This window comes from Suricata suricatta, chromosome 2 (genome assembly GCF_006229205.1).
Source record: "Suricata suricatta isolate VVHF042 chromosome 2, meerkat_22Aug2017_6uvM2_HiC, whole genome shotgun sequence".
In the NCBI taxonomy this organism is placed as follows: domain Eukaryota; kingdom Metazoa; phylum Chordata; class Mammalia; order Carnivora; family Herpestidae; genus Suricata; species Suricata suricatta.
This window is the reverse complement of record NC_043701.1, coordinates 135453937-135475403: the sequence shown is the minus strand read 5'-3', so window position 1 is coordinate 135475403 and position 21467 is coordinate 135453937. Positions and strand designations below refer to the sequence as shown.

At 39.9% G+C, this 21467-nt stretch overlaps 1 protein-coding gene across 3 annotated transcripts in view; it reads right to left on the bottom strand.

Annotated features, from left to right (window-relative positions):
* Nucleotides 1-19954, bottom strand: part of VCL (vinculin) — a 111238-nt gene extending 91284 nt beyond the window's left edge. For 2 of the 3 annotated variants that reach the window (XM_029931995.1, XM_029931997.1), the window contains exon 1: nucleotides 19687-19954. In XM_029931995.1, the coding sequence (XP_029787855.1) occupies nucleotides 19687-19854 (168 nt within the window). In that variant the 5' untranslated portion in view covers nucleotides 19855-19954. The remainder of the gene's footprint in view (nucleotides 1-19686) is intronic. The other variant, XM_029931996.1, reaches the window with a different exon arrangement.
* Between the last annotated feature and the right edge of the window lie 1513 nt (nucleotides 19955-21467).

Genomic DNA, 21467 nt, shown 5'->3' with positions numbered 1-21467 from the left:
GTCATAGGGGAGTTCTACTGATAGTTTTTTGAGGAACCTCCACACTGTTTTCCAGAGCAGCTGCACCAGTTTACATTCCTACCAACAGTGTAGGAGGGTGCCTGTTTCTCCACATCCTCGCCAGCATCTATAGTCTCTTGATTTGTTCAGTTTAGCCACTCTGACTGGCGTGAGGTGGTATCTCAGTGTCGTTTGATTTGTATTTCCCTGATGATGAGTGATGTAGGACTCAATTCTAAAGTTGCTGAAAAGTGAAATCAGAACAGCTATAGCACATCTAGACCAAACTGGCCAAGATGTACAGTTAGAAAAAAAAGCTGTCGACCATCCCCAAATGGTCAATACTATTTGTGTTTGTGCCTTTTGCTGATTGTATTTCATCACTGCTCTTCATATAACATTAATGGATTAGACACAACCTTGGTTTAATCAGAAGACTTTCACAGAGACATTGTTTATTTCCTTTTGTTTCACTTGCTTACTAATACAAAATATCAGTACCACAAGCCTAGATGTTGAAGAGTTGCCACAGTTAACCAAACCCATTAGTTAAGTTCTGGTTCTACCATCTTAGATAACTTATTCCCAGTTGGGCGAAAGAAAGAGAATTAGAACTGAGAGAATTACATTACCATGAGAGTCTATTCATCTATCCAGCTTTTTTATTGTTGATGTTGTTTTAAGCAAAGTATTAAAAGTCAATGCTGGCAAAGCACCAATATACTAAACTACAATCCTTTTATCTTCAGTCATCACTAAATATTAAGTTCACTCCTAATGATTCATTACAGAACAACACAAGTCTATATTTGGTTCACAAATGGACACCTTCCCAAATTGAATTTACATGGAAGATATAACAGCAGAGAATCCCTGGAGATAGAGAATGTATAAGGTTATCACTGTTGAATTTGAATTTAAAGTGCAAATTCCTACCTCAGCAGGCAAGTCTCTATAAGCCTAGTAATCAATAAATATACTCAAGTCTTAAATAACAATCACATAATTAGGTGATCTACCTTGGAACAAATCCAAGTTCTCTTTAGGGTGTCCATACTTTATTGACTACCAGATAGATTTTTCTATATCGCTAATACCATCAAAAATATTATTCAGTGGTGCCATATTTTCTTTTTTTTTTTCCTTCTGAGAGGGAAAGAGCACAAGCACAAGCAGGGGAGGGGCAGAAGGAAATGGTAAGAGAAAATCTTAAGGACGCTGGACGTGTAGCCCAACTCAGGTTCAGTCTCACAATGGTGAGCTCATGACCTGAGCCAAATCAAGAGTTGGACACTTAACTGACTCAGCCACCCAGGCACCCCTTTTTTTTAATAGACATAAACTAGAGATGTTGAAGGTATCTCTTCTATCCTGATGTTTTTAGTTAATTTATTCTTTTTAATTTTTTTAATGTTTATATATTTTTGAGAGAGAGAGAGAGAGAGAGAGAGACAAAGTGTGAGTGGGGAGGGGCAGAGAGAGGGGGAGACACAGAATCTGAAGCAGGCTCCAGGCTCTGAGCTGTCAGCACAGAGCCCAATGGGGGGCTCGAACTCACGAACTATGAAATCATGACCTGAGCTGAAGTCGGATGCTTAACTGACTGAGCCACCCAGATGCCCCTTAGTTAATTTAGTCTTTAAATTATGTCCTAGGAATTCTATGTGTAAGGCAATGTGCAAGTGACACAAAGATGTAATTAGGCAGTTTATGGCTTGGAATAGATCAGAACTACATAAATGCCTGATGTGTAGCCCAACAGGGAGGTAGAACTTAGCACTACTGAAGGTAGGTGGACAGAGAGTGCAACCAGCTGTTGAGATTAGGGCATTCTTCAGTATTTAAGCTGAGCTTTAAAGCATGGATATAATTTCTGGAGGGAAGAAGATATCTTAGATGGAAGGAAATGGAGCATATACAAAGAAACAGAACTGAGAAGGCCTGGAATGTGTTCGTGGAATGCCAAGCACTCTCCTGGGGCTGATGCAGACTTTAAGGGAGGGGCACCATCTGGGGTAGACCAGCAGTGGATTCTGATTTTGGCTTTTCCACTGTCAAAGGTACCTGCCTCAGAGACCCTATTAATCATGTCTGAGAATACATTTTCCCATTTTTTTTTAAGTTTATTTATTTTAAGAGATAAGTGCAAGCAGGGAAGGGGCAGAGAGGAGGAGACATTCCAAGAAGGCTCTGTGGTGATAGTGCAGGATTTGATCCTGCAAACTGTGAGATCATGACCTAAGCCGAGTCAAGAGTCAGACCTTCAACCATATGAGCCGCCCAGATGCCCCCACTTTCTCATGTTTAAAATGAGAGAGCTAGAGCCATCTGGCTGGCTCAGTCAGTAAAGCATGTGACTCTTGATCTTGGGGTTGTTAGTTTGAGCCCTACATTGGGCATACAGCTTACTTAAAAAAAAATGAGAGTTGGATTAGAACATCTTTGAGGTCTATTCCCAACTTTATAAATCTAAGACTCTGAGTCAGGGATTGGCAAACTTTTTCTATAAAAGGCCAAATAGTAAATATTTTAGGCTTTATGGACTGTATAGCCTCTGTTACAACTTCTCAACACTGTTATAAGGTGAAAGCAGTCATAGAAAATATGTTAATGAGTGGGTAGGGCTGTTCCAATAAAGCTGTATTTACAGATATTGAAATTTCAAATTTATATAACTTCATGCATCATAGAATCTTCTTCTGATTTTTTTCAAACATTTAAAAATATATTAGTTCCTGGGCAGTACAAATTTTGGCCCACAGTCTATAAGCTTGCTGACTTCTCCACTCCACAGAGAAATAAAAGGAGGTGAAGTGTGATAGACCTCAAGAGCTAAAATAAGGAGTTTAGATTAATTTAGAAGACAATGGGAGGAGTTAGACTTCTGAGCAAGAAAACTGTTGAGATCAGAATTGTACTTAGATTTACTAACAAATATATTGTCAGTAATGGATGGGAGTGATATTTACTAGTAGGTAAATATCAAGGAGAGATGTTATTTTTAATTTTTAATTTTTTTTAATGTTTATTCATTTTTGAGAGAATGTGAGCAGAGGTGGTACAGAGAGAGAGGGAGACACAGAATCCAAAGCAGGCTCCAGGCTCCAGGCTGTCAGCACAGATCCCAATGCAGGGCTCAATCAGAAACAATGAGCTCCAGACCTGAGCCAAAATTGGACGTTTAACCAACTGAGCCACCAAGGAGCCCTAAGGAGGGACATTATTAAAGTCTAATCTAGACTGGTAGCTTTGAGGAAGGAGAAGAAAAAAAAGATATGGGAGGAAAGATCAACAGAATGCTACTTGAAACAAAGAAGAGGAAAAGGTTTACCTGGCAAACATAATAAAAGGGGTCAAGTTCTGGACAAGAAGGGGGAAGGGGATTTCGTATTCCCATTCCTCAGTGCCATCAGTATATGACTACAGGAGACTAACTGAGGAATTTGCCTGTTTATGGAAACTCTAGAACAAACAGCCCAATTTGGAGCTTCCAGTTCAAAGATAAAAGAGTTTCCTGGTATATTTAAGGTAAAATGTAGCATTCAAGTTTTGGTGTTAGAGATGCAATAGATATGGCAATTTTAGAGATGATGTTTATTTATGTATGGCTCCTTGTTCTCCAGGGACTTTTCAGCAGCCTTCTCAAATTAGGAAAGAGTATTCATCTGGCGTCCATAGATATATCATTGCACTTAGAATTTTAAAATCACTCTGCTGACTGTGACTTGGAATTTATATCTATTTCTTCTTCCTCTGATGGAGAGAAAACTGCAGTGCTGCAAATACAACTGATTCAGCAGTACAGTGTCTACCAAGTGCAAGTAATCACACTCTATGAGAGCACTACAAGCCTTCCAGAACTCAAATTTGTAAGGTGGGTGAGGTCGGAGGACAGAGGAGTACAAACAAACACACACTTAAGTAGCTCTAGTTCATGACAGTATCTGATAAGAAACATAGGCAAGCCTTATGGGAAGATTAATTTCAACTGAGCAGCCTGGAGAAAAAGCTTCATGGAGAAAGTGAGATCAACATTGGGCCCATTTTAACAAGAGAGGAAGGGTGACTCCAAGCATTGAGAATAGACAAACAATAACAAGATGTGGGAAAATATTGGATTTATCTTTTTTACTTCAAAAGTGGTACATGTTCATTGTTACAGGAAAAACATAAATTATGGTTAGGAAAAAAAAAGTTTAACCTGAAATCCCACCACATTTTCGTATATGCTCTTCCATATATAGAATAATAGAAAATGGGATCATTCTAAATATATCTCCCTGCTGTTTTTTGCATCTTACTACAGTGATTAAAAACCACAAGCATACCTAAGTTCAAGGCCAAATATAGCCCTTTCTTTAGATCTCCCACTTCAACCTGTTCTTTTCTGTTTTCTTCCAAGATTTCTATAGGTAGATCCATGCTACTAGCCACTGTATTTAATTTTTCCTTCTTCCATATGAAATAAAAAAGGTATGATATAACTTGTTTAACATACAACTTCAATATAGTCATTGTTGACATCTTTTAGGTTTGATAAAGATTCTAGGTTTTCTGTCTTGCATTTCAAAGTGAGTTTGTTTGCATAATTCAAAGTGGCTCTGCCACTTATTAGCTCTGGGCTCTGTGAGCCTTAGTTTTCTCATCTGTAAAATGGGAATAATAACCACAGTGTTGCCCTAAGGATAAAGAAAATAATTAGTAATCTTTAAAACCATTTTGCTTTACTGGTGCATTTCTAAAATTGAGAATACTGTGAATGTAAATGTAATGTAAATGAAGTAACAAAGAGGGTCTCTAGTATTTTCCCTCTTTCTCTATCTGCGCTCCCCCAGTGCTTGAAGGAAGCCTTCACTGCCTCTTAGATGGATGGCTTTCCAACAACGTGTGTCTCACTCTCCAATCTATGTTCCTTACCGCTACCAGGGTTATCCTACCCAAACCCAAAACCATCCCTGTTATACCTCAGTTTAAAATCCTTCCACTGCTTCACATCCGGTACTTAGAATGGTCCCCTTCTAGAACTTATCCTATAAATGTACTTGCACAGGAATAAAATGACTTAACTGTGTCATTCATTGCCATAGTCTGAAATAGTGAAAGATCACAAATAGCCTAAGGTCCCTCCATAAGGGCCTAGTAACATAAACTATGGTACAGTCGTCAGTGGATTACTATGTAACTGTCAAAAGGCTCAATATGTATTAAGAAATGTTGTCAAAGCATTTTAAGGAAAAAAAAATCGAGGAACAGGACTGTAATGATAGGTCACCATTTATATAAAAGGGGAACCGCACTGCCTGAATATGCATAAACTATCTCTACCCAAATGTCTCTACCCAAGACATTGGGTTTCCTGTGTCCACTGGTTTCCTATGAGGAGGAACCTACTGGTTTCCGTGGCTAGAGTTCAAGGGTGGGAGAGACACTGTCTAGTAAATCCCTTGCCAACCCTTTAAAATTTTGAAACAGGTGTATTTTTTACTTATTCAAAAATTAAAGTTGGGGGTAGCTTTTATTGGTTAATATGGCATATAAGTCTCTTCCCAAACTAGCACAATCTACCTCGGTAGTCTCATTACTAAAGCTTCCCCACTCCCTACTCCACATTCATACTCTTGTATCTTTGCATCTGCAGAGAAGGCTTTCCCATTTTTCTCTGGCTAGCAAACTTCTTCATACTTCAAAGACTGGCTCTCTGAGATAGAATGAACTTCCCTCCTGTCTTCCTGCCATATTCCACAAAAGGGCCTTTGGCCTGGTTTGATTACATGTTTGTTCCCTGGCAAACATGGCTGGGTTCACAGTCCTACCTGAGTCCATCAGAAGCTTCTACCCCTCAGGGACAAAGTCCAGACCTCAGAAGGCAACAAAGAAAGTAATGACATAGCACCACTATTCACACAAGCCAAAAGGAAGGAAATTATGTGGCCATCAATGGGTGAATAAACAAAATGCAGTACATGCATGCAATGGAATTTATTCAGCCTTAAAAAAGGACGAAAATTCTAACATAAGCTACATGGATGAACCTTGAAGACGTTATGCTAAGTAAAATAAGCCAGACACAAAAGGACAAATACTATATGATTTTACTTACATGAGTTGCCTAGAGAAGTCAAACTCAAAGAGACAGAAAGTAGAATTATAGTTGTCAGGAAACTCAGAGGAGTGGGAAATGGGAAGTTAGTGTTTAATGGGTACAGAGTTTCCGCTGGGGATAATGAAAAGGTTCTAGAGGTACAAGGTGATGATGGTAACAACAATGTGAATGTACTTAATCCCACAGAACTGTACAGTTAAAAATGGTTAAAATGACAACTTCTTATTTTTTAATTTTTTGTTTTTTGAAGAGAGAGAGAATGTGTAAGTGTGGTGAGAGGGGCAAAGAGAGAGAGAATCCCAAGCAGGCTCCAAACTCAGCACAGAGCCCTACGCAGGGCAGAATCCCACAATCCTGGGATCATAACCTGAGCCAAACTCAAGAGTCAGATGCTCAACTGAGCCACCCAAGGGCCCCTGAAATGGTAACTTTTATGTTACATGCATCTTCCTGCAATAAAAAAAGAAAAAAAATTAAAAAAAAAAAAAAAAGAAAGAAAAGAATCAGAGACTTCCAGTCTCAAGACAGTAATATTATCCTGGAATTCCTTCAGATTCCAAAAGTACCTTTCAGTTCTCATCCTAGTATTAAGCTCTTATAGCTTCTACACTCCAAGATGTTTTTTATCAAGCTAGAAAAAAAGAGAATGTAATCTTTTTTAAAAGGTCTGATGAACGAACAAGAGACTATCAAAACTGACAAGCAGATTTTGAAAAAGATACAAATACTAGAAGTAAAAAATACTGTCATTTAAAAACTCAGTAGGTGGGTTAAATGACATATTAGACACAGCTGCATGAGAATTAGCAAACTGGAAGAACTGAAGAAATTACCAAATATAAAACATAAACTATTAAGAGATACGAAGGACTGAGTGAGAAAGTACATTTTCTATCTAGAGTTCCCAAGGGAGAGAATACAACGAGGAAAGAGGTAAAAACTCAAAAAGATTCTCTAGGATTCAAAAAAATCTCAAGAAAGATAAATAATGTCTTAAAAACCCCTGGGAAAAGAAGTCATAACCTGCAGCAAAACAACAATTGGCTGGGGGTGCCTGGGTGACTCAGTCGGTTAAGTATCCAGCTTTGGCTCAGGTCTTGATGTCATGGCTCAAGAGTTCAAGTCCCATGTCAGGCCCTGGGCTGACAGCTCAGACAGAGCCTGGAGCCTGCTTCAGATTCTGTGTCTCCCTCTCTCTCTGCCCCTTCCCTACTCACACACGCTCTCTCTTTCTCTCTCAAGAAATAAATAAACATTAAAAAAAATTTTTTTAATAAACTGGCTGATGTGAATACAAAAACACTGGAATATTTTCAAAGTGCTGGAAAAAAATTACTATCAACCCCTGATTAGTATATCTAATGAAATTATCTTTTAAAAAAGAAAACAAAAGAAAGACATTTTCAGACAAATAAAAACTTAGAATGTGTACTGCCCAAAGACCCCGTTAAAGACACTAGCACAGGGGCACCTGGGTGGCTCAATTGGTTGAGCATCTGACTTCGGCTCAGGTCACAATCTCATAGGTCCTGAGTTCAAGCCCCATGTCAGGCTCTGTGCTTATAGCTCAGAGCCTAGAGTCTGCTTTGGATTCTGTCTGTCTCTCTGTCTCTCTGTCTGTCTCTCTCTCACTGCCCCTCTCCCACTTGTGCATTTTCTTTTTCTCTCACACACACACACAAATAAATAAAAATAAATAAACATTAAAAAAAATACTAGTGTAGGGTGGACTTCAGGAAGTACAGAAATATCCCTAGAAGTTGTGTTCATCATTTCTCCTATATCTCAAAAAAAAAAAATAGTAAGTGTGGATAAATGGGGAAAAAAGCAACAGTATAAAACAACAATAGTATCTAACTTAGGGGTGAAAAAAGGACAGAAAGAAAATTTTAGACAACCATAAATAAAGGTATAATGAAACTAGAAGTATTTTACAATCTTTTTATTACTAAGGAAGACAGTAAAGATGCTAACTAATTTAAGACTTTGACATTAAATACACACGTTAAAAAATTTCCAGAAAACCACCATAAGACTAGAAATAATAGGTATACCTTCTGAACTAGTAGTGTGACCACCATGGTCTTTGCCTCTATTACCCCCATGTTGATAGGACATATGAAAGAGATTCTAGCCCTCCTTTCAGATAAGAGATACTAAGCCCATCCAGTACCTACCAGACTGTGAAGCCATTATATATTTGTTACATTGATTTGGCTGTTCCAGAATAAAATGAATTCTATTTTACAAATGCATGATACTTCTCAACTCCACCTGGAAGGCTAATCCCATCTTATTTATATTAGTGAGTGGCCTGACTATCCCTTCCATTTTTTTCTTTTTTAGAAAATGGGACAATAAAGACTTAGGATAAAGTCCCAAATCCTAAGCCCCATTTCTTAATTCTAAATTGGAGGGAAATACATATATATATGTATTTCCCTCCAATTTAGAATATATATCTACATGCTATATATATATATATATATATAGCATGTAGATAGATAGATAGATATCGAGAGATAATTTTTCCTTCACTATTTCTCCAAAGGAGTTATCAATCAAAAATTTAGATGTTTGATTCAATCATGAGGAAATGGCAATCAAAAGCTCAGGCACCTAAACTGTGAGTGATATTTTCCCCACAGTTGGTAAAACTGTATATTCCACAACATATGGAATTCTACTGAAAGCTGCCACTGGCACTTTGCCTTGTTAAGCAAAAGTTAGAAGTTATGCTTAGACATAAAAAAAAAAAAAGAATCAACACTGCCTTTTCATTAGACTAACATTTAAAATAGGACTTAAAAATCATGGAAAATATCTTAATATATCTAACACTCATTGATCTCTTAACTATATGACAGGCATAGTTGTAAACATTTTTACGAACTCATTAACCCTCACAATAACACATGATGAGTCAGGTAGTATTATGATTAGCTTTGTTTTCCAGAGGAGGACCAGGAGAAATAGAGATTAAATAATTTCCCCAATTTAGATACCTCAGAGGTATCAATCAATAGTGGGATCTGAACCAAGTGGAGTCTTTACTCTTAACCATTATACTCTACTGCCTTCCAAGATTCTTGTCATGTTTGTATGCTGATTTTACCTTGTATCTTTATCTAAAGTCTGACTTTGGTATTTGCTAACTCATAATAGATGCATTTTGCCAAAGTTGTCTATTCTGTTTATTTGCAAAGCATTAAAACTAATAGAGAATTCCAAATCCATGTTATGTTTTTATCTACACTTAGAAATTCTATATCTTCCTCTGTTGGGCAGGATTATTCCCATCTGCACCCCAGGACTTTATACCTGGAATTTATTCATTCAGGAAACAGGAACTGGGATAGTCCTATTACATGCAATGCCCCATGCTAAGCAACAATTTACAGCTACTTTCCTAACTGGCAACTAAATTTCACCAATATTCACCCACGGCATAATACATATTTTTCCAAAAATGCATAAAACAGTTTTGGCAGGGAAGCAGCAAATGGTCTTCCTTTGTGTTCATTCCACAAGTATTCTTCAAGACTCTACTACATGCCGAGCACTATGATGGGTGCTGAAAATTCAGGGGCAAACACAGTAGGACCAATATTTGCCCCTGAAGGCTCGAGTCAGGAGAAAGATGTTAAGCAAGTAATAATCACACAGATAATTACAATTGTGATAAGCAAAACAAGGAAAAACGTAAAGAAATCATATGATAGACAGACCTAACTTAGTTTTGGAGAAAGTCAGGGAGGGTATCCCTACAACACTGACGTTTAATATGGAAGTTGAGGATCAGTAGAAGTTGCCTGAAGAAAGAAGCACTGAAAAGTAGTTCGAGCAGAGGAAGAGCACTGTGCTTTGCAGGAAATGAAAACCCAGTGTCTGGAGAACCACGAGAAGACAGCAGCTGAGGTCAATGTTCAAAGGTCTTTTCCTCACTATAGGGCCCACCACTCTGCTGCTGGTCCACTCGTATTTTATCCGTGGCTCCAAGGAATAAAGTATTTACAGTACTAGCACACAACCCCTTAAAATGGATAACAAATACTGCAAACAATGTCACTGGTGGCAAGGACATGGATAACATAAATCTTTTCTAAGATTAGAAATTCCATCTGTATTTTAACAACTTGAAGCCAGAGACCATATTTTACATGTCCTACTATCATTCAGAACACCTAGCAAGGTGCATACCAGGGGTCTGATAAATAATTTTGCTATTTGGGGAGACGAACTGTAGGGATAAGATATGTAAGTGTTAGTAGTCTTGATTTTTTTTCTGTGCAAAAATTATCTCCTCATTTATATATCCTTATCCACTTTAACTGTATGAATAAAAACACGTTGTCTACTTTACAGATAAAAGATGAGCCAATTCTTCAGAGATGGGTTGGACAAAGAAAGAACGCTTAAAATAAACGGAGCTAGATAATAGAGGTCCCTCACCTCTCAACTCTAAGAACAAATGTGCTATTTCTCTTTCTTCACAGAAAGCTTACTTGTGGGAATAAGTTAAACTTATGTCAAAAGAAGGAATGACTTTTACTTGGATTGTGGCCAGCTGCAATGAAATTCAGCCACTTTCCTCTTAAAAGTCATTCAACTGGAAATCTTATCAGTGGGAAATTCTCTACGGGCCAAATATTCTATTTTCTGCAACTTGACAATATTTGTAAAACATTTTTAGTTCTAAGATTCACTACCCCTCATCCTCTAGACACACAAAAATCCCACACTCATATCAATCCAATAAACTGACTTCTGGTAGAAGTAACAAAATTTTTTGAAATCTAAAAGTCCAAATAGGTAACAACACAATATGATATCATTTATGAATTTTTGTTTCTCTCTGTGATTACACAGTCATTTGTATATAGCAACATTTGAAGGCAAGAAAGGAGAATCACCATGCCTTCCAAGGGAGGCAAAAGATAGTGAGCTATCCTCATGAGAATGACTAGCTGGGATGGCAACTATCAAAGGACAACACACTTATGGAAGGAACACCATGACCAGGGATTAGGATAAGGACATCGGAAATATCAAGAATATAGCCACATCCTTGCCCTCCAGAAACCAACAGTCTAAAAGGGAAATATCCTAAGCGGGGAGGGGCAGAACCACAAATCAATCAGGCTGATGACCCAGTACACAAGGACATAAAATTTACCAAGCAACTGGAAAGAAGGTAATAAATCCCCAACTTCCTATGTCTAATTATACAAGTCCCCTTTCATCCATTACCCTACCATACCCCATCTCTTTGCCTGCACATATTGTTCATACCTAAATAGCTTTAATCAGACTAAAGCCCCCATATCTTTAATAAGTATGTCAACATTAGTTCTTTCAGGATTTAGCCCATTATTGTAAAGTCATCTCATTCCACACTTACTGAAACATGCAGTTAGCAAAGTACATCATGACTCCTTAACAGCACATGACAAAGTCTTGGGATATTGTATCAGACTGGGTCTCACTTTTCTTTGCAAATTCAATCTTTTTCCTTGCAGATTTTTTTTTTAATTTTTTAACATTTATTTATTTTTGAGAGATAGATCATGAGCAGGAGATGGGCACAGAGGAGAAAGACCCAGAATGTAAAGTACACACCAGGCTCTGAGCTGTCAGCACAGAGCCTGATGTGGGGCTCGAACCCCTGAACTGAAAGATAATGATCTGAGCGGAAGCTGGATGCTTAGCCGACTAAGCCACCCAGGCACCACTTTCCTTGCAAACTCTTAAACAGGAAAATGAATTAAAGGGGTTGTTGGGGGGTTTTTTTAATGGTGAAAAACAATAAGAACTGGTGCATTTATATGTAGTTTAGTTTGTATTTATATCCAGGGAAACACAAACTGGTTTGAAATAGACACAAAAGACAGAGGAATTCGTGACTCATAGTTTGATACTATGCTGTAACCAGCAGGGCTCCAAATAACATATCAACACCTGATCTAAACTGTTAAATTTTAAAAAGACATTTGCAATTTAAAAAGAATGCAAGATCCCAATGCCATTTTCAGTTAGAAACATACTCTCACATTATGAAGTTAATAAGTGTCCTGCGTAGTTGAAATGACTCTGAAACAGAGAACCACAACCCAAAATAGCCTGAACACTTTTGTTATCTCCAGCAACGGGCAGCTAGCCATTCATTCCCTCCTCTTATACATATTCTACTTGTTTCAGACAAAGCCCGCTATAAATTCACTGAAACTGTTCAAATTTGGCTACATCGGATGTTCAAAAGCTGGGGATGAAAAATACACATTGCACAAAATTTTTATTACAATATTTTTCACATAAGAATGACATGTATATGTTCATTTAGTAAAAAAATAAATTATATTGCACACTTATGGTCGCAGCCTGACCCTGGAAATAAAGTAATGAACACAACAGACATGGTCCCTGCCATTAGGGAACCTACAGTCTAGTGGAGAAAACAAACACTGACCAAGTATGATGAATGTCACAGGAGGGTACACACATGCCATGTTTAACTGCAGTAAAAGACCAGGAATAAAAATGATCCTCTCATTGTGATACATATGAACCATAACCATTTTATATGTATATAAATGGCCAATAATTAAATAGATATATAAAACAGTGAAACTACTTTTTTTAACAGACATACAAAAATATTAAAATCCAAATAAGTCCTATCCATTCAAGGTAGTGGCCTTAATGCTGCCCTTATTCCTGGACTGTAACAGAAGGAGCCAACTTAAGACACCAGTTAATACCCTAGGACTTTAACTTTTATTCTGTCCACTTAGAGTTACACCAGTGCTATTTATACACCAGCTTTAGAAAAACCCAACTTTCAGGGCACGTGGGTGGCTCAATTGGTTAAGCGTCTGACTCTGGATTTCGGCTCAGGTCATGATCTCCTGGTCCAGGAGATGAAGCCCTGCATGAGACTCTGCGCTGACCAAGTGGAGCCTGCTAGGGATTCTCTCTCTCCCTCTGCCTCTCCCCTGCTCATGTTCTCTCTTTCCCTCAAAATAAGCAAATCAACTTTTAAAAAAAGCCCAACTTTCTACTACATAGATACATAAATATTTGAATTGGGGATCTATTAAAAACATAGTTGAAGAAACATTATAATCTTCAAAACTCTCCAGTTCTTTCAATCACATGAGTAAATGTTAAGTATTATTGGAACAAAGTTTACAATTTATCCCATTCATTTATCTCTTTTGATCCACAGTTTTTCATTTTTCTTTTCTTTCTTCTTTTTTCTTTTTTCAGAGAGAGAAAGAGAGAGGGAATATGAATAAAAGAGGGAAAGAGAGAATCTTAAGCAGGCTCCATGCCCAGCACAGACTCATCAACTGTGAGATCATGACCTGAGCCAAAATCAAGAGTCAGTCGCTTAACCGACTGAGCCACCCAGGCATCCCTTCATTTTTCTTTTTTTTTTATTTTTTAACATTTATTTATTTTTGAGAGACAGATCATGAGCAGGAGAGGAGCAGAGAGAGAGACACACAGAATTGGAAGCAGGCTCCAGACTCTGAGCTAGCTGTCAGCACAGAGCCTGACTCGGGGCTCAAACCCACGAACTGTGAGATCATGACCTGGGCCGAAGTCGGAAGCTCAACTGAATGAGCCACCCAGGTGCCCCGCCCCTTCATTTTTCAAATGAAAGTTCATAATTCCCCAAAGAATCCACAAACCTACCTCAAATACTATTTAAATACAAAAATCTTACAAAACTACTTTAAATACTATTAGTTGTAACAAACTTTCAATCTGAACAGGCATATAGACTATAGAAAGCCTTTATCTGTTTTAATCACATAAATACCTCTGTTCTGATCTATAGCGACTTTTTTTTTCTTTTTTTCTTTTTTTTTTTAATTTTTTAAGTGTCTTTTATTTATTTATTTTTGAGAGACAGAGAGAGACAGAGAGAGCAGGGGAGGGTCAAAGAGAGAGGGAGACACAGAATCCGAAGCAGGCTCCAGGCTCTGAGCTAGCTGCCAGCACAGAGCCAGATGCGGGGCTCGAACCCACGAACCGTGAGATCATGACCTGAGCCGAAGCTGGCGCTTAACCGACTGAGCCACCCAGGCGCCCCGCAACTTTTTTTTTTCTTAAAGAAATGCTGCAAAATCAAATGTTACTGTGAAACAGAACCCTACTTTCACATCATTCTTTTCATATAGACCCATCATGCAGGCCATGCCAAGGACGGGCTTTAAACAGATAATATTGCCAGACCCAGGACATATGGAAACTATATGACTAAAAACATTCTTGTTGCTTCAGATTCAAGGTGCAAAACTTTCACTGATATTTAACAACTTTGCTCTAAGTGGACACCAAATAGTGGAGTAGAGAAAACAAAGGATACAGAGGAAGAAAAACAGAGTTTGGGTTTAAGCTTTACCAGTAACTGGCTGTGCCACTTGTGGGCAGGTTACTTAATTTCTCTGATCTATATAATATCCTCATCTGTAAAACTGGGACCATTACAATACCTACTAATAGATTACTATGATACTGCATATAAAGTATTTTATTGGGGCACCTGGGTGGCGTCCAACTTCAGCTCAGGTCATAATCTCATGGTTAGTGAGTTCGAGCCCCACATCAGGCTTTCTGCTATCAGCACAGAACCCACTTTGGAGCCTCTGTCTCCCTCTCTCTCTTTCTGCCACTCCCCTACTTGCTCTCTCTCAAAAATAAACATTAAAAAAATATTTTACTAACTATATAAGGAATGTAAGGATTATACAAATGTTATTATTCACTTTATTATTTTTTCCTTAATATAGGAATTATATGTTCATTTTAAAAATTGGAAACCACAGAAAAACATTAAGAAAAAAAATCACCCATAGGCCTATCACCATTATTGTTATTTTTTTTAAGTAATCTCTACACCTAATGTGAGACTCAAACTCACAACCCTGAGATGAAGAGTTGCATGCTCTTCCAACTGAGCCAGCCAGACACCCCTGTTATGTATTTTAACTGAAATAAATCTAACATCAACCAAAAAAAATTAGAGCAAAAATAATTTCAGATGATAATGATATTATTATCATTATGATATTATCATATCATAATATTAATTATATTAGAGCAAAAATAATTTCAGACGGTAATGATAGTTTACAAATGACAAAATTAATTGCTGATCTCTTTTTAAGAGCAGAACAGCCTTTCCCATCTATCAGTTTAAAGTAAAGACAATGCTGCTATTTGTACCAGAGCTGGTCTCAATAGGGTATAATATATGGGTGAGGCTCATAAAAGTCAAGGCCACAAAAACTCCCAAAATAAATATTTCATGAGCCAAAGGAGATACAGCATATGCCCTCGGATACAATGGAGAAGGCAAAGTGTCTGAAGCCCCATTAATAAAACTACCATGACCATATGATCACAAAGACTGACAGATTCCTATGGGCCACTTTAATGGAAAAAAAAGAAAAATTTATATACCATGCTACAAGACAGGCATTCTAAGACTTCTGACTTTTTCACATTGCTCACTGAATCCCACCCTTGGAAATTCTTACCCCTCCTCTATTTTTCGTTTCCCATATCCTTCTTTGTCTTAACACCTCTTGTTTTATTATATTAGAATCATTGTGTTTAAAATGGCCTTATTCCATACAATGGAATATTATTCAGCAACAAAAAGGAATGAAGTTTAGATACGGATGAACCTTGAAAACATTATGCAAAGTGAAAGAAGTCAGACACAAAAGACCGCATATTTTATGATTCCATTAACAAGAAATGTCCAGAATAGGCAAATCCACAGAGACAGAAAGTAAACTAGTGGTTGCGTAGGCCTGAGAGGATGGAGGATAGGAGAAAATGAGTGACTGCTAATGGGTATGAGGTTTCTTTTTGAGGGGACAGAAACTTTGTAAAATTAGATTGTAGTGATGGTTGCACAACTATGTCAGTATATTTAAAATAAATACACCTTAATTGTACACTTTAAATGAGGGAATCGTATGGTATGTAAATTATAGCTCAACAAAACTGTTTTTTAAAAATGGACCTCTTCAGGATCCTGAGGTACAAAAAGGACATGCAAATAAATACTCCCATCCTACCCCTCCCTAAGTGTAGAATAAAAACGATAACTCGGTTGCAATAAGATATGTAGAAAAAGTGACCAGACTGCTCTGTTTAACAAATATACTTGAAATTACAACTGCAAATGAGTCTTGCCCCTTAAAGTAGTCACCTTAATGATGCCCTAAGTCAAAACTTGGTCCTCAGATTCTCAATAAGTCTATGCCTTTGTTTGGGTCATTCTTTCCACCTAGAATGCTTTTCTTACCACCTGCTTAAGTGTTCAAATTGCGCCTGTCTCAAATGCTACATCCTCCTTGAAGCCTTCCTGTTTCTCCCATCAAAAGTAACCTCACCTTCCTCTGAACTTCCACAGTACTTCACTTCCTTAGAGTCACTTGGGACTTTCAATCTAGTATTACACCCCTTCTGCCCAGAATCATACTTACTGCTTTGACATTAAGAGAGAGTCTCAATAAACATCTATGTGGTAAGTGAATTTCATCTTCAGCTGGTACACTTTCATTTTGAAAATGTCCAAAAGTCACTAAGACTCAAGAACGATACATAAAATAGGAGGGCTAAGGAATGCCCCGTGCAGATAAAATAGACACATATATGTAAATAATCTGAAAGAAATTCTCAAACAGAAGCACTGGAATAAAGATAGAAATTCCCAAGGTAACTGAAAGAAACATGAATTATATAAATTCCAGAATATGTGTTCAAAAATCAGTTCATTATTTTATAGTAACACAATGTTTTTTCCTAGCAAATCCTGGGAGCTCTATTATCAAGTTCCACTAACTCTTCCTTCTACTGTATTTCTAATTAACTCCTTCTCCATTTTCGCTGCCACATCCGAAGTCCAAGTCCTCATTTTTTTCATGACCAGCCAACTTAAAAGTTCTCCTAATTTATCTCCCTTCCTATAGTCCCTTCTTTCCTTCAGCATTATTTACTGGGCCATCCTGTGTGCCAGTGTTGAGGGTAGGAACCCGGGGAGCACATAAAGAAATACCAAACGAGGCCTGTTCTCCAGACACAACCTAGTTGGGACTTAACACATGTACACAGTTCATCACAACACTCAGTAGCATCTATATAAGGGCCACACCTGGCATTGACAATTCCAAGCAATTGATAGGTCCTCTGGCCTCCAGAGAACACAGCCTATAGTCTCTCTCAAAAACAATTCTCATTCACTCCTTCTTCCCACTGACTTTGTTCATCTTATTGGATAAGGCCTTCTGCATGCCCATATGTCATACACTGACTTTGTCTCTAATTTCTCTCCAGCTTACTTCCTGAACTAGTCCAGACAATATACTTGTTGTAACCTGGAAATGACTTACCAGTACCTTTGTTCATTTTAACTATCAGCACAATCCTCCCAACTTTCTCTTTGCTAATTCAGATCTACCACCAATCTCAAGTCCCTTTCTTTGTATGTATTGGAACATAACTATATGTTGTTGTTTTCCAGCTCATGACTGGCCTTATTTCTTTTGTATTTGTCTCACATCTTTGCTGTGTTACCTAAGAGTGTATCGCACCACCTATGAAGCTTCTGAAAAATACAAAGGCCTTGAGACTACCCTATGAAGCCTCCTCGGGTTAACTCTGAGATGGGAGCTGGACAACTTTATTCCTAAAAACCCCTCTGGTGATTCTGATGCACACCCCAACCTGAGAACCACCGATTTATTACAATGCTCTAGGCAGCAGACATTAACTTCTTATTAATTCATGCAGTGAAGCTCATAAATAACTTTTCTCTAAATAGCCTAACCAGATATCAGCCCCTAGACTAAACTAGCTCTGTTCCAAGTGCAACATGTGGTTTTAAGATTTCATTTACTGAAGTATTCCATGGAGGGACACTATTACCCTGTCTCTTTACATTGTTTCCTATTTGTTGAAAAATGGAGGCCTGGAATGCAGCCATGTTAGACAACACTACATAAGAATGTACTCTGGAGTCTTAGATTAAAATTAGTTATAAAAAGAACAAGAACGACGTAGAACTAGATATCCTGAACGAATACAGTATTCTTACTCAATAGATTCTTACTAAATCTATACAGAAGGAAGTTGAGGAATTTAGTACGTGGAGTCCCCCCCTCTTCCTAATTATCAGTCTCTTGAACTGCCTGAGAAGGGCCCCTAAAGACTGAGGTAGCCCTTCAGTCGCTAAAGTGCCACTAGTGCATTACAGTGCTCTAATCAGACAAGTAAATCAAGCCCCACCCAGGCCCACAGCTGCCTCCCAACCTGCCAGCTACCCTGACACACACTATTTACACAGCTCGGTGGGGGAACAGTATGAACTTTTTCCAAAGTTGTCCCTTACAGGCGGCAGGGGTCTGAGTGAGTCACCCACCCAGGGAAAGAAAGTGTGGTATTAGTCAGGGAAGTGTTAGGAGACTGATCACAGCACCTCTTTTCCCATTTCAGAAGTGAGCTCCGCCTTCCCTAAGAACCACCTCTGTTATTAGTCACAGCTGTGGGCTACAGCGGTCTGCAGGGCCACTCAGCCACCCAGCAAAGTTGTGGTTTGGGGAGGAGACGCCCCGTCCTTCTCTCCTGCAGGGGCCTCTCTCCGGCAGGGGCCGCAGATCCCAGATTCCACAGGCCTCTCCTAGCACTCCATCTTGCTTCCTGCCCGGAGGAGGGGCCGAGGAGGAGGGCCCCCGAGTCTGGAAAGGCCCCAGGGGCAGGAAGCCGTTTGACAGCAGGTAAAGCCAGGTGGATATCTCCACGAGAGGGAATAAAATGAAAGGTGGCAGGGTGAAGCAGAAGTGGAAAAGGGACTCGTGGTCATGAATTATTGCATAAAGAAATATAAAGACATTACCCGGTGTTTGAGAGTGCCAGAGGTGTGAACAGAAGTAGAAATGCCTAGGAAGAAAGGAAGAGACCTAGAGACGAGCGGCCAGTAAGACAAGTAGACAAAAGAGCCCGACTCGGGGAGCGCGGGGGAAGGGTGGTGGGTGAGGCAGGTCTCCGGGTGAGGGGCAGAAGTATTAGAAAGGTGAACACACAACGCCTCTCAAATAAGACTCCCTGGAAGGAAAGGCAGGGAATCCGTAGGGGAGCGCGCCAGCACACAGGCCAGTCTGGGGAGGCCTAAGAAGGAACTGAGCGCAAGGCTGTCAACGCGAGGGACGACAGCTTTCTGAGTGAAAGGGCCCATCAGATACCCTAACAACTATCCTTTACTGAGCGCCTACTATGGGTCACAATCTGCGCTAGGCACTTTACAAATATCACCCCACTTAATCTTCACAACAAACCCATAATGCAGGCATTATTATGATTGCCCCCACTTTATGGATGAAGAAACTGAGGCACATAGAAGCTTAGGGGCTCGCTCAAGGTCACAGAGTCTGGGAATTGGGATTTGAACCCATGGCCATCTGGCTCCAGAACCCACGCGCAAAGCCACAGGCAGCGAGCCGGCGAAGGGGATCCATTGGGCTGTCTCCTAACCCCACTCCCCACCCCAGGCCTAGCGCGCTCACCCGGACAAGGTTGCTGACTGCCGCCTGCACAGCGGCCACCGGCGCGGTGAGGTCAGGGATGGCTTTGCCGTCCACCTCGCCTTCCTCGTGCATGATCACCAGGTGAGAGATCTGCTGCGCCACCGGCTCCAAGATGCTCTCGATCGTGCGCGTATGAAACACCGGCATCGCGGCGGCAAGCAAGGGGCGGTGAACCGCTGGCTACAGAGAATTGGGGACAGCGGGGCCGGGAACCGGCAAAGAGACCGACTGCGAGCAGCAACTACGGAGTCGGGGCTTCCCTCGGCGTAACCAGCCCCGCGGGCGCCCTGCCCTCTCGTGTCGCTGCGACCAATGGCAGCACCGCGCAGACCGGGTCCGCCACTTCTATTGGTCCCGCTTCAAAATGCTCCGCCCCCGCTACCGCACCGCCAAGGACCCGACCCGCCCCCATTCCCAAGGGAGGGGCCTGGGATTGGGGCTGCGCCGCAGGGATTGCGACCGGATTCCCGAGCCCTAACGCGGGGCGCTCCTTATAAGGGCATGGTGGGAGCGGAGCGTGCGGCTGGAATCAGTGGCCCCGCCCCTGGGAGCCACCTCCCGCCAGAGCTCTGCAGAGCTCCGCCCATCTGCAGAATCACCTCAGCGGGGCGGGGTCTCCTCACCTCCCGCGGCTCTGGAATCTCAAGAGATCTGGGAGCCATAGGTCATCCCGGCCCCTCCTCAACTTTTCCCTTTGCAGAATTCTCTAAAAGTACTCTTTCCATTTCCTCTCAGTAATACGTGGAAATATTTTTGGTAAAACATTAATATAACAGGAATGTACATGTAACATGAGTGCCCCATTCATTCACACACACATCCCACCCACTACCTTCCTCAGAGATTTTCACTGTTAACAGTTTAATGTGCCTTCTAGACTTTGGGGTATCCATTTTCTTGTACATATATATTTTCTAAGTAAGTAGGACTAAACATTTTTCCGCCTGGGGCGCCTGGGTGGCTCAGTCGGTGAGCGTCTGACTTCGGCTCAGGTCATGATCTCGTGGTTCATGGGTTCGAGCCCTGTTTCGGGCTCTGTGCTGACAGCTAGCTCAGAGCCTGGAGCCTGTCTTCGGACTCTATGTCTCCCTCTCTCTCTGACCCTCCCCTGCTCACGCTGTCTCTCCCTCTCTCGCTCTTAAAAATAAATAAAACATTAGGGGCGCCTGGATGGCTCAGTGAAGTAAGCTTCCGGCTTCGGCTCAGGTCATGATCTCACGGTTCATGGGTTCAAGCCCCGCGTCAGGCTCTGTGCTGATAGCTAGCTCAGAGCCTGGAGCCTGCTTCAGATTCTGTGTCTCCCTCTCTCTCTGACCCTCCCCTGTTCATACTGTCTCTCGAAAATAAATTTTTAAAAATAATAATAATTTAAAAATAAATAAATAAAACATTTAAAAAATAAAACAAAATAAACATTTTCCAACCTAGAATTTGATATTTTCCCCTTAATTAAAATCCCCTGGTTATCTTTCACTACTGATAGATATAGATCTACTTCATTCTTTTTTAATGGCTGCATGGTATTCCTTTGAATGAAATCAAACAATTTATAAAACCAATTTCCTACTAATGGACATTTAGGCTGAATTCTGTTTTTCAGTATTAAAGAACAATTCTGCATGAACACCATTGTGTTGTGCACGTGTGTATCTACCTAGGACAGAAACCTAGAAAGGAAGTAAAAATGAAAAAGTGTGTACATTTTACATTTTGATACAACCAAGTTACCTATTCCTCTCACAGCGCACTTTGTACAAGAC